The sequence below is a fragment of the Ursus arctos genome, unplaced genomic scaffold (assembly GCF_023065955.2).
Source record: "Ursus arctos isolate Adak ecotype North America unplaced genomic scaffold, UrsArc2.0 scaffold_5, whole genome shotgun sequence".
Lineage (NCBI taxonomy): Eukaryota > Metazoa > Chordata > Mammalia > Carnivora > Ursidae > Ursus > Ursus arctos.
The window spans coordinates 37,259,771-37,273,785 of NW_026623067.1; the positions used below are offsets into that span (position 1 = coordinate 37,259,771).

At 56.7% G+C, this 14,015-nt stretch overlaps 1 protein-coding gene across 1 annotated transcript in view; it reads right to left on the reverse strand.

The window, feature by feature from the left end:
• NRG2 (neuregulin 2) overlaps positions 1-14,015 on the reverse strand; it is a 174,982-nt gene that overhangs the window by 17,532 nt on the left and 143,435 nt on the right. The window contains exons 3-4 of the mRNA XM_026508123.4: positions 13,402-13,520; positions 4,148-4,268 (exon numbers count right to left, since the gene is read on the reverse strand). Coding sequence (XP_026363908.2) covers positions 4,148-4,268; positions 13,402-13,520 — 240 coding nt within the window. The remainder of the gene's footprint in view (positions 1-4,147; positions 4,269-13,401; positions 13,521-14,015) is intronic.

A 14,015-nucleotide genomic window follows, 5' to 3' on the forward strand; every position in this document is an offset into this window, starting at 1 on the left:
AATGCACGTAGTTGCTAAGGCTTCCCAACCAGCTCTAGTCAGGCTCAGCTCTCCTTCCTCAGCTCTCAGAGACTGATGTCCGCTTGGGGTGGGGGCTGGAGGGGGGAAGTGATTTTTAAAGCAGCAGCACCTTTGGGATGGATAAAGACCCAGGAAGTTGCCAAAATGACTCTTGGAATCCAGAGGAATAGGAAAGAGATAGGTTTGACTGTGTCCAATGTCTGAGATTAGCCCGGCTTGTGTGTGTGTGTAGGTGTTTAAGAGAGAGAGTGGGGTAGTGCGGGGGCAGGAGGGGGCAAAGGGGAAATCGGTTTCCACTGCTGACAGTTAGGGATGCTGTCCCATGGCTCTTGGAGACCAATGATAAGGGAGGACAACCTGGCGTCCCTGATCCCACACCCAGCCTGGACTAACTTGACTGTAATCTATCTTTCATGGCCACTGACTTGTACAAAACTCCAGGTGGCACCGTGGGTATGGTCTCAAATACGAATGTGTCCCTTGGAGTTGTGTAATATGGTCCTAATCTTCCTGCCCCAGCAAAGTGTCTTCCCCACTGGCTGAAAGAAAAAAGGCAGTGGGGGATGGGCACAGTGCAGGGGTTGGGGGACTGACAGCCCATACTGTTCTTTGGGTACTAGATCTTTCCAGCAGGCTTCTGGGCTCTCCTTACTCCTGTTTGTTGAGAATGAGCCATGTCCAGGAGCCTGGGGCTTCGCTGGGGAAGATTCTGGGGGTGGGCCTATAGCCTTGCTACCCTGTGCTCAGGACCAGGTAACGGGGTATGGGCTACATAAACCTATCAACCACGAGGGGGGTCTGACTCCATGTGGGGAGCTGGCTGGTAGTGGGTACATTCCCACTGAAACAGGGATGCGCCCTCTGAGTTTCAGGGGCACAGGGGACAGATGAGAAGGAGCGGCAGGTCATAGCTTTCTTAGCCCTCCCCCAAGTCCTCCACTGTGACTATGGGAAGGTCTGTGCCCAGGGCTGGAGAAGAGCAGAGGTGAGACAGGGGCAGAGAGGAGAGCCCATGGGCTGTCTCTGGGGTGACAGAGGTTGGGACTCTGCCTCCCCGTTTTCCCACCCACCTCCCGGGCCTCGGTTTCTCCTTTTGGTAGCCTGGGGATAATGCCATGTGTGCTGCCCTCACCCGGGGGAGGGGGAGGATGAAGGATGAGGGTGTGCCCCGGGCACTGGAGGGGGGTGGAGGGTCTCTGGCCTCATGAGGGGTGGGGCGGAGATGTAGAGAGGATGAGCAGGCAGATGGTATGGGATGGGAGACCCACCTGGACATGGGGTGGGGCAGGCGGGGGATGAGCTTGATGGGAGAGGGAGGCATGCCGCTGGTATGTGCACAGGGCTGGAAAGAGTCTTGTTCTGTCATCATCCCCTGAACCAGTCCCCAAGAGTCACGCACCAACCGTGCTCCACAAAAACACGGAGAGAAGAGGAGAAAGCAGCGAGAAGTGCAGAGGCCCCTGTCTGGCCCAGACAGGGGACGGTCACCTGGATTTGGACCCCCATTTTCAAATCCCCCTAAGTTTTCTTTTTTAAAACAAAATTCAGCATCCGTGCCACTGTTTATTTTGGCTCTGAATTCCAGAAAAACAGGAGGGACGGAGTGTGCCTGCTTTTCAACACTCCCTGCGGGGCTCTGAACCAATACACAACAAGTGTCAGAAAACCAGGAAGGAAAACTGATTTTTATAGAAACTGGCATGAAACTGACCAGTCTAGTTTCATTATCCAAGCTAAGCGGAAATGCAAAACAATCAAAATAAAAAGTAAACAAACAGCACAAATGGTAAGACGTGAGCTCCGTTTCCTAGACTGTCTCCTTTCAAATCCGTGCGGGTGTCATCAGGAATCCCAAGAGGCCTGCCCCCCCTTCCCTCCCGGCTCACCCGCCCCCAGAACGGCCTCTGGGTTCTGCCCTGCCCCCCTCCCCCCTGTCCTTCTCCAGCACAGCTCTGAGGACCTGCCCTCCTGAAAGTGAGCCTCACCGGGGACACCCCTCTCCCCTGAGGGCTCAGAGAGTCAGGGAAGTTGGTTCCAGGAGCCCTGGCTGGGGCTGATGTGGGGCAGGTTGAAATGGGGAGGTCGTGGTTTTGGGTACCAACTTCAAGTTCTAAGTAGTGAACCCCAGTTGCCCCTGGGACACCATCTTCACAACGATTGAGGCTCCTGCCCTCTGCTTCTCTGACTTAGCTGGGTGTGACTCAGAGGGTCCTAGGGGTACAGCCTTGTGGCAGGACCCTGTGGAAACCCATATTGCTCATCACACCCCTTTCCACACTAAACACTAGCACTGGAGCCCTGGGCCCCCATGGCCTTCCTCAGCCCCGGCACCTGTCCTGGGTGGCTGAAACCTTCCCAGCCTGGAGCCAGGGCTGATCTCAGTGATGCTGCTGGATTCCTTCAAGGTTTCAGTGTCCGAGGGGCTAGGGAAGAGGAAAGGCCTCCACTACCAAGGAAAGTGTGTGTGTGTGTGTGTGTTGGGGGGTAAAAGAAGAGGAGCGGACAGGGCTGGGGGATGTCTGTGAGGTATACAGAACCTTTATGAGTTTCTATAGATCAACTGCAGAGAGCTCAGAGCGTTTTCATGGCTAGAATGTTCCCTGGGGTCTGTTGCATGAATGTGTGGCAGCCTCTAGAGGCAGAAGGAGAAAGATGAGGGGCTGAGTCCAGGCTGAGAACTTCCCTGGGGGACCTGCTGTTGCTGCTGGGACAGTCCCCGGAAATTCAGGATGGGGGAGGCCAGTAAGGGGATGGCAGCAGGTGAAGGGTGGGGCTGGGGGGGGAAGCCAGCAAAGGAGGCCCGCTGGGGCAAGAGGCACAGATCCGCCTGGCAGTCCGGGCCCACCTGGCCCAGCACTGAGGGGGGAGTGTCAAGGAGGCACGGCCCCTCATTATCACTTTGTGAGGTGGAGGGGTCTTGGGCTAAGGCTGTAGTCAATGGGGAGATGCAGCTCTGGAACTGGAGCCCAGAGGCAGGAGAGCTGAGAAGTGCTGAATCTGACCTTGTCTGTGGGGAGGGCAAACGCCTCTCTCTAAGCTTCCACCAATACTCTGGTGGCCTCTGCCCAGATGCCATGGGAATGGGGCAACTGTGGCACCTCGCCAGGGTCCTAGGCTTGGGGTGCTTTGAAAACCCGAAGTTAACTAGTGCCCCCCACCCCTCCCCAGTCTGGCCAGAACCTGGGCTGCCCTCACCAAGCTCTCCCTCCAGCTCCTCACTCACCCACCAGAGTCTGTCAGGGCTCGCTGTGGGCTCAGCTGCGTGGATAGGACCCAGCTGGGCCTGAATAAGCCCTCCTGGGTTACTGTGGGCTCAGCTGTGCGGATAGGACCCAGCTGGGCCTGAATAAGCCCTCCTGGGTTACTGTGCCCCCATCTGCCCTGTTCGCTAAGGGGAGCAGGATGGAGATCCTGCTGGGAGCCCCAGCCTGAGCTTCTCCTCAACCCTGACATCGCCCCCATTGGGCCACACCCAGAGCGGTATCCTCACTGGTGTCCTTTCACCCCACAGAGAGGGGCTGGGGTTGGAATGGAACAAGCAGCACCCAGGGCATATCTGGACACCAGGCAGAGAGAGCAGCCAGGTCTTGAGGCGAGCACTGGATGCAGAGTTCTCGTCTCCCCTCAAGGCTAGGAGAGCAAACCCTCCACTACCAAGGGTGCTGGGAATTGTGCTCTGCCTGACCCTGCCAAACTCTTCACTGCTGGGGAAGACACACCCTGGGAAATGTTCATCAGAACACAGTTTGGAAAGTTGCTGAGCGATGGGGGGAGAAAGAGGCGGGGAGACAGAGAGCGGGAAGGGGAGAGAAAGAGCGAGAACCCAGTGCCTAGGGCATAGACTGGCATCCCCATCTCCTTAAAAGTGTTGGTGAAAGCGTGGACACTGGGAGATGGGGTGGGCTGGGGCCTGAGAAACTGGCGCTGCAGAAGCCCCGAACTCTTCAGGGTTGACTTCTCCCTAGATTCCCAGAAAGGGCTAGGGAGAGGGGCAAACCTCCCTGTCTACACCCCTTGGGGACCCCCTGTCCGTGGCTTGAAGCCGACTTTGCCTAGAGCCCTCCGCCTCTGCCCCAGCCTCTCTCGCCCTACTCTTGCCCTCTGCCCGCCCCCACTGGTCACTTACTTGCAGGAGAGCTGGTTGATGCCCTCGATGTAGTAGCAGACGCCTCCATTGACACAATAGGACTTGGCTGTCTCGTTGCACTTCCGGGCGTGCCCCGACCAGGATGACAGGGTGGTACTCACTGGAGGTATGAGAGACACGTGCCAATGACCCACTGAGACCACCTCTGGGCCCCAGGAACCACCTCTCTGCGGGCCCTTCACGGCCCATCTCAAAGCTGGAAGATCAGGAACTGCAGGAGTAGCTGGAGGGGAAGGTCTGGGGTTCCTCCCAGTCACCAGCAAGGCGGAGGGGAGGCCGCCAGGGGCTCGGACCGTTCGCCCAGCCCCAGCCTGCACCTGTACTCTGGCCCGAAGTGCTCAAACCCCAAAAGGCCAGGGAGATGTGCGATACTGGGGAGGGAGATAAGCAGCTGGTGGAAATAAGAGCCCGTGTCTTGCCTGCCTTTCTGGGGCTCCGCCGTTGGCGGATGAGACATCATGTCTTTTGTGGGGAACAAAGTCACGGGTGCAGGGAGGAGACCTCCACATCCATCTGCACCGCTTGGGATCTCGAGGTGGCTAGGAGGTGGCTGGAGGGGAGCTGGGCTTGGAGGGGAGCGGCCCCTTTCGGACACGCGTTCTCTAAGATCTCCAGAGACGTGAGGAGAGCCCTAGCTCCCGTGTCTTCCTCCTTTGTCCCAGAGAGGACAAGCCTCTCAGGACTGCTACAGAGGCCACTATGCCCCTCTCCATAAGCACCAGGGTTTTCTTTGCCTCAGCCCCATCCGCTCCCCCCCCCCCCCCCCGCCCCGTCAGCTACTGCGTCTGAAGGGAACCTCTAGGCCTCGACAGCCCAGGCTATAAATCCTGGAGGTCAGGTTGCTGGAGAGGAGGTGGGCTGGGGAAGAGGCCCGCAGGGTCGCTGGGATGTGGACACTGGGTGAGCGTGAGACGGAGCCTTAAGGCTGCTGACCCAGCCTGCGCAGCTGATGGGTGGGATTCATGTGATAAATGAAAGTAACTCTGGTTCTGCTCCCCCAGGGGATGGCATCTAGAAACCTGCTTTCAAGGGAAAAGTCTTGTCCCCAGTGTTGGTTTTCATCTGCGAGCTGACTCCCGAGGCCGTGTCTCCAGGCTGGGCAGCACCTCAGCCTCAGGGGCTCCGAGGGTCTCTGGCTCCCACCCAGCGGCGGCCTCCTGCCTGAGGTGGCCCACGCTACCCCGGCTGCTCCTGTCTCCTCAGGGGTGCCGAGCCCCTACCCGCCCCCTTCCCATGGCGATGGGGTTGAGAGGAGGAGGAGAAGGGCAGGCACTTGGCGCCCTCAGTGTTTAGACGTGTGGGAGACAGATGGAGCGCGGGGACTGGGAGTGTATACACAGCCCTGCCTCTGTATATGTCTGAGGAGCTCGCTGATAAAAGCCGGCGGGCAGGGCCCGCTCCCACCGTCCCCTCCACACCATGCCCGCTGCCGGGCCGGCATCCCTGAGCCCCACCGCTGCGGAGTCTCCTCCCAACACATGATGCCACACTCAGCTGGGACAGGAGGCCTCTGCTGGTCTCTGCCCACTCTGGGTCAGGGAGACCCAGGGAACCAAGAAAGGGACAGAGCAGAGAAATAGCTGAGGTGACCCTGCCTGCGAGTTGCAAAATCCGTTACTCTGGAGGACGCCAGAGGTTGCCCTGCCCTTCGGTTATGTTGCCAAGGAGGAGTGAAGGAATAGAGCCCGGGAACGCCTGTCCAGAGTCAGTGTGTGTTGCGACAAGGCCTCAGGGCTCCTGACGCCTGGCTGAGCATTCTCACTAGCCAGCTAGTCCCTCGTGGAAGAACATATCAGCACCAAGGCTTGACATGAGCAGACGAAGGCAAATACGATGTGGACCACAGGCTTGGGTCCTTTTGTGGGCGTTGACTAAGGCCAAGAGGTCTCAGCCCAACTTGATTACCTCTGTGGTTGTGGGTGGCAGAGATCGCCCATGGCTATACTGAGTGAGCAGTGGCCAGCAGTGAGGATGGTGGCTGGGGCCACAGCTCTATACTTGGGCCTGTCCGCACGCATGTCTCTGCTCATGGAGGCCTTGGGAGGCAGAGGGCGACTCTGGAAAGGAGATGGGGCCTCAGCTGGGATGCGCGGCCCATGCTGCCAGAGCGGTGTCATCATGGGCACTGGGCCGGGGCGCAGAAAGGCAAAAAACATGGGCAGTGGGGGAGCCAGTCACAGAGGGGGTTAAGGGAAATGACCAGAGGTGTTCCCTCTTCAGAAAGGAGTACCTGGAGGCCACCCCCTGTGATGGCAGGGCCTTCTCTAGTCACTGCAGCCCAGCCCCGCTGGTGGTGGAGGCTCAGGCCAGGAAGGTTCCCACACTGCAGACGTGCGTTCACGCTGTCGGGCGCATGCGCACTCCCAAGGCAGCACGCCTACGCTCCCTTGTCAGCGTGTCTGTATTTCTTCACTGCGTCCTCCCGACTTTGGGAAAGTGACATCTACACTCCAGGCTGGAGAGTCTGGCTGCTCCCTTGACACCCCCACTGGGATGGCTCCTAGTCTCCCCAGATGGGGCTCCCGATCACCTGCTTCCCTAGGCTTACTCATCTCACTGACTGAGCAGCACAGACCAAAGACCTGGAGGGCATCTTCCATTTCTTCTCCTCCTTTGTTTTCCCCGCCTATCTATCACTGAGGCTGCCTTTCTACCTGCTCCCAAGGCTCTGCCCACGTGTCCCTACCACTTCCCAGCCCCGGCCTCCATGGTCTGTTTCTTGGATGACCACGACAGCCTCCTCACTGGTCTTTCTGCCCTCACTCTCGCCTTCATCTCTCACCTTTTTGCTTCCCTGCCATCAAAGTGGTCTTTAAAATAGGTAAAAGCGGTCAGTCACTTCCATTCTCAAAACCCTCCAATGGCTTTCATTTACCCTCAGAATAAAGGCCCCCAGCTCCTCTCCCACTTCATGTCCTGTCCCTCTCTTGCAGTATCTTCAGACTGCACCGGCTTAGTCCAGCTCCTCTAACAAGCCAGGGGTCTTCCTGTCCAGGACTTTCAAAATCTCAATGTCTCAGAGAGGCTGCCCAGGCTCTCCCCTTACTCTTTCTCTTAGCTGCGTACACTTACAGGACTTATTCTAACAATTAAATGACAAGCTCCTTCACCAGCATGTAAGCTCCATCTAGGCAGGGTCCATGTCTGTCTGGCTCACCAACCAACTCCAGTATTTGGAGCAGCGTGTCACAGGCAACAGGTGCCTGACAAGCATTTACAAATATTTGTAACGAGCAAATGAACATCTGATTTTTCGGAGTAAGGTGCCTTCTACTACCGTCCCAGGAGCTCATCTGGTCACCTTGGCCTGAGGACGATAACTTTTCTTTAGACTAAAGCATTGTCTCCTATTATACGCAAATCTTCCTGGAAGGGCACCGGGGACGTGGAGATCAAAACCACAGTGAGATGCCACTTCACAGCCCCTTGGATAGCTATAATCAAAAAGATGGACCAGAAAAGTGGAGAATTTGGAATCCCTGCACCTTGCTGGGGGGCATGTAAAATGGTGCAGCCGCTTGGGAGCACAGTCTGGTAGCTCCTCAAAAAATTAAACAGTTACCCTATGGCCAGGCAATTCCACTTCTAGGTATATACCCAAGAAAACTGGAAACCTATGTGCACATAAAAACTTGCTCACGGACGTTACAGCAGCATTATTCATTAGAGCCCAGATGGGGGAAAGCTTGGATGACCCAACAACCCACATTGCGGAATGTGACAAACAAAATGTGGAATAGCCGTGTAGTGGAACGTTGTGCAGCCATGAAAAGTAAAGGGCTACTGATGCAATATGGACGAACCTCAGAACCATGACGGTTGAGTGGAAGAGACCAGTCCTAAAAGGCCACATATTGTATGACTCTAGTTATATGAAAAGTCCAGAATACGTAAATCCGCAGAAGCAGAAAACAGATTTGTGGTTGCCAGAAGCAGAGGGGTGGGGGAATGGGGAGTGAATGCTAACGGGCATGGGGTTTCTTTTGGAGGTGATGAAAATGTCCTGGAATTGGTGGTGATGGTTGTTCAACCCTGTGAATACACTAAAAGCCACCGAATGACGTACTTTAAAAAGGAGAATTTTATGGTCTGTAAATTATACCCCCAAAAATTTGATTTAAAAAAAAATGCCGGGGGGGGGGACCTGGGGGGCTCAGTTGGTTTGGTGTCTGCCTTCGGCTTGGGTCATGAACCCGGTGTGCTGAGCTCGAGCCCTGCGACGGGCTCCCTGCTCAGTGGGGAGCCTGCTTCTTCCTCTTCTTCTGCCCCTCTCTCCACTCGTCATCCCTCTTGCTATCTCTCTCTCTCTCTCTCCCAAATAAAATCTTTTTAAAAAAGTGCCTGGAAGAATGGCTAAAATCAAAAACATTAGGAGCAGGATGTGTTGGTGAGGCTGGGGAGAAAAAGGAGCCCTCCTGCACTGTTGGTGGGAACGTAAACTGCTGTAGCTGCTGCAGAAAAGAGTATGAAAGTATGAAAAATAGAACTACCATATGATCCCGTAATTCCACTACGGGGTATTTACCCAAAGAATATGAAGACACTAATTCAAAAAGATATGTGCACCCCTCTGCTTACTGCAGTGTTATTTACAACAGCCAAGCTATGGAAGCAGTCTGAGCGTCCATCCTTAGACGAATGGATAGGGAAGATGGGCTGTAGAATGGAATATTACGCAGCCCTAAAAAATGAAATCTTGTCATTTGCAACTTAGGTGGATCTAGAGGGTACAGTGCTAAGCGAAATTAGAGAAAGACAAATACCATATGATTTCACCCATGTGGGATTTAAGAAACAAAACCAAAGGAACAAAGAAAAAGAGAGACAAACCAGAAATCTCTTAGCTATGGAGAACAAACTGATGGTGACCAGAGGGGAGGTGGCTGGGGGATGGGGGAAATAGGTGAAGGGATGAGAAGTACATTTGCGGTGAGCACAGGGTAAGGTAAAGGATTGCTGACTCACTCTATGGTACACCTGAAGCTGATGGAATGCACGTTAATTTCATTGGAATTAGAGGCCTCCTGGGCTTACCCTTCCCGGCATTTATCAGCCACGAGTGTCTTGGTGGCCGTGAGCTTTTGAGGGTCGCTGCGGGAAGGGCCAGGAGACGCTCTCCCCGCTGCTGGCTGTGCAACTGCTCTTCTCCACTGCTCATGGAGGATCCCCCACTTACTTTCAAGGCCCCGATCAAGTGATCTTCCTTCGTCAAGGCTCCCACCCGCCTGCCCAGTATGCCCCTTTCCTGTGGGTAAAGTTGCCTTTCCTCTTTCATGTGTTAGAACAGGCAGATGCTTTGAGTTGGGGTTTTGGCGTCCTGCCAGGAACTTGGAGGGACTTCGCTGGGAGCCAAGACTATGACTCCCCAGAGCTCTGAACCCGGTCTTTCTGAGTAAGGCCTTGCTGACTAGGTGAGCGGGAGAGCAGATGCGTGTGTGTGAGAGATGAAACAGCCTTTCTAAGCCCCCAGGTGAGGGACAGGCCCAGAAGCCTCTGCAGGGCTTCCGTGGACCTGTGACACCCCAGGTCAAATCTGCTTCCCCTTTGGGGCGAAGTGAAGCCCAGCTTGACATCCTGGGACTGGTGCGGCCACCTCCGGACGTTCCCTAGTTCTCTTTCAACTGGGGGTGAGGCAGTCGGTTTCTCTAACTCTGAGGTGGGCTGGACCAAGCTGATTGTTTTATTAAAAAGCACCACAGACTCCTTGCTGACTCCTTCTTCTCCCAGGCAAGCGGGGAGGCCGTCTCTTGTGAGCCGGCAGGGCTGGGACCGCAAGAAGCGTCTGCTCTGATTCGGGGAAGGGGCCTCCGGCTCCGCAGGAACAGAGCCAAAGCAGGCTGCCAAGGGCCCCAGCGATGCCCCTGGCGCAGCCCCTGCTCCTTGCCGCCCTCCCATGCCCTCTTCTGGCCACCACACCGCAGGAGCCCTGGCTTCCCTGGGGCCTGGGCGGGCCGGGCCAACCTTGGGATGAGTCACGGGGGGGGGGGGGGGGGGGCAGGCGCAGCTGCCTGCCCCCCGCCCTCCACCTTCTCCCCAGGGCGTGGTTGCTGCAGGTCTCCTGGGCTCTGTGGGTAAACAAGGAGCCTGGGCATCTCTGCTTGTGGAAACGCCCCCCCCTCCCCACAACAGGGGCCTCCAGATTCCCTGCAGTGGCCCTGTTCATAGCCCACATCAAGGGTGGGGCCTGCCATGGACTGAACAGGGCAACAGAAGAGGTCGTGTGTGTGTGTTGGGGGGCAGGGGCTAGGTGCATAGGATGTCCACCTCTACATCGAACTCAGAACCCTAGAATTTTACGGGGAAGAGTGTAGAGATCACCTGGCTCAGCCTCAGGGAAATGGAAGACCAGCGAGGTGGAGTAGGTCTCCCGGGCTCCCAGAGCTCGGAAGAGACCACAGCTCGGGACCCCCTGCTGCCCTCCTGCTGGGCTGGAGGCAGGAGAGGCCAGGAGCCCTGGGGGCAGCACCTAGGCCAACCCCCCACTGCCCGGTCCCTGACTGATCAGAACACGGGCTGCTGAGGGCGGACAGGAGCGCCTGTGCTGCATGGGGCTGCGGCGTATCTGAGGGGTCTTCCAATGGTCTGCAGCCGCATTCCCCAAGCCCAGCCCTGGGGGAAGAGGGTGCCACTGTAGTTTTCTGCACGGGAGCCCTGCCCTCTTCCTCTGCTAACAGCACCCCTCGAGGAAAGCGACCCTCTGCAGGCTGGGCAGGGTCATCGCTCACACCACTCTCCCTCTCCACCCCTCCGCACACACGCAAGCCTGGTGAGGATGCCACCCCGTACCCTGAGGCCAGTGACTGGGCCAAGCGGGGAACTAAGCAGGATTCACAGGCACCCATCCTTGCGATCACGCCAGTGATGCAGAGAAAAGCTCTCTCTTTTTCCCCTGGGTGGGAGGCTGGGACGATGTAAAACCTGGAGCCATCCGAGGCCCTGGCCTCTTCTTCCCTCTTTGTTCCCCAAACATGGGAGAAGCCCATTTTATAGAAGGAGAGAACGAGGACAACACACCGTGGGAGAGGGCATTCTGAACCCTACTCCGAGTACTTGGGTTCTGTCATGTCTGGGCCCGGTTTTATCTCTGGGTTTCTCAGTTTTATAAACCAATAAATACACTCCTTAAGGTAGTTTTAAGTTGGATTCTTGTCAGGCATGTATTTTAAAAAAGTATTAAGTGATCTCTACCCCCAACAAACTCATGAGCCCGCCAGGTGCTCCTTCTGTCCGTTCTAACCAAGAAAATCTTAAAAACAAGAAACGTCAAGGCCCGAGTGGATCTAAGAATGTCTGCCCACTATGGCTGGAAGTAACAGGTGCTGGACACCTAGCATGGTCCATTTTCCTGGCCTTGGGACAGGTGGGGAGGAGCAGGGGGGCGGGAATCAGGTACCCCCTGCGGCCTGAGGCAGTCAGTAAGGCCTTGGAGCAGGTTGTAAGTCCTTTTCTAGACTATCTACCAGGTGCCTACTATGTGCCAGGCACTGTGTTAGGCGATCAGGCGAGACAACCCCCCCCCCCCCCCGGAGCTCACGGGCTCAGTGTTTGCTAACTACTTTTACACTGCATAGCGCTCTCCTTAACCATCAGTTAGACTTGCGGCATAATATTTAACCTCTCTGGGCTTCAGTCTTAGAAATTATGAGCTACTGCATGGGTCTGTCAGGGCTCAAGAGGGAGTACGGAACGGGGCCTGGAGCACGCTCTCCGTGCACCGCGGCTCTCACTGTAACTCTGGAGGAGGCCTCACCCCAGCTCTCCCCAGTCCTGGCTCACAATTCCACTGCGAGGTCACACGTGCATGGCAAGTTCAGCAACAGGATGAGATTTGAAAACGATCTAACAGAACTCGAAGTACACAAGACCGCGACCGGCCAAGAAGTGGCCTGGGAGTAGGACCTGGGCTGGGACGGACGCTGTGCTGGGATGGAGGGGCTGGGGAAGCTGGTAGCCTGGGAGAGATGGCACGAGAGGAAGAATGAGAACAGACTGTAGGGGACTGACACAAGTAGGGCTGGAAAGATCGTGAGGGCCGGGTTGGTGGGAGCTGGGCTGTGGGACGAAGGTCTTGTTCCGTGGCACCTCGGGGTGGGGGCGTGACAAGATGAAAGCCTCTTAAGAGGCCACTGCTGTGGTTTAGGTGAAAAGAGCTGAAACCTGGGCTGTGTTGCCTTTGAGGTAAGGTTGGAGTGGGACGTACAGATGTGAGAAAGATCCAGAAAGAAGACCAGGATTTGGAGGCTTGGACCTTTAAGATACAGTGACAAGGGAGGCGAGGAGCCGGAGACGCTGGGAGAACAGAGACCCCTCACAGTACAGGACAGACAGGGTCTGCACCAGGCTTCCCTCTGAGGGTCCCGAGACAGGGAGCATTCCACATTCTCTTCAGATAATGCTGGACTTCGGGAGTCCTGGAGGGCTGCCTGGTGGAAGTACAGGCAGGAGAAGGCAGATGCAGGATTAGACTGACAGGGGCAGGACTGGAAGTGAACCCAAAGAACCAGGTAGCCAAATGATATGCTCTGTGTGTGGGTGTTGGGAGGAGACAGGCCATCTGTGGGATTTGGAGTTCCTGGGCTAGAGTGGAGGCGTGCGGCCTGAGGACAGGCAGCTCTGGCCGCTTTCCAGCCAAGGGAAAGCAGGCTGCCTGCGAGCCGACACTGAGGCTGCTACAGTGGAGGGGGAAGCTGAGGGTGCCGTGGGCTTCTGACCTTGCGCGTTGTTAAGGGGGAGGGCCCCCTGCGGGAGAAGGGTCTGCTGTCCCTGAAAAGAGGCTGCCCGCAGGGGCCAACACAGCCAAGCCTACCGGCCATGGCCCCGGGGACATGGCTGCCTGCACCCGGGTCCCAGCAAAGCAACAGGCAGTCAGCTCCCACACGCCCAGGGCCTGCCTCTCCCTGGAGCCCCACTCTTGGCAGCCCAGCCTCCCGTAATTGCCTTCTAAAAATATCCTTCCCCCACCCCCACCTCTTGATTTCAAAATATTTAGTTTTCAGGATATTTAAAATGAGAGCTGGCGGCTCTTCCAGGCCCAGATAACAAAGCTAAACATTTATGCTTCGACTGCATTTCTCTGAATCGGCCCAGATCTTGGGGCTTGATACGGCAGCGGCGGGAGGGAGGGGAGTCAAGTGCAAGACGGATCATGTGCGGGCCTCCTGAGGGCTGGGGGGCAACCGGCCTGCCCCACCAAACCCCTGCAGGACCCATCCCTTTGGTGGGGGACCACCTACCGCTGTTGACATGGAGCCGGCCCCGGACCGTGTCCTTGCCCAGGATGTTCTCAGCCTCGCAGACGTACTCCCCAGCATCCTCCACCTTCACCTTGTTGAACTGTAGTCGCGAGTTCTTTCTGGGTAGGGAGGGGATAAGAGGGGGAGAGACGTGAGCCAAGGCCTGGGCTGGCTGTGGCTCCCCAGCGGTCACCCGGCGGTCACCTCTCCCCTCTGCAGAGCCACAGTGGCGGCGCGGGGTGGATGGGAAGTAGATTCTGGGCTTCCGGTGGAATGCTGAGTCCCCCGAGCCGGAGGGAGACCTGGGGGCTCGGGAGAGCACAGGGCACAGCTAGTGGCCGCACGTATGTTCTTCCTCTAGGAAGCCTCCTGTCCACTTTCCCGGGGCTGGACCTGCTTTGTCTGGGGGGAGGAAAGTGGGGTCTCCTAAGGAAGTCACATGACCACCTCTCTCCTTTCCTTTCGGTGTCCCTCCCCCAGGCCCCGTGTTCCCCTCAGAACAGGGCAGCCACTGCCTCACCAGTTACCTGGGCCTTCCCTCGGGACTGGCAGCCCTGCTGCTCTAGATACGCATGGCCTGGTCCCAGGTACCTGGGCAGGCCCCCGAGCTAACA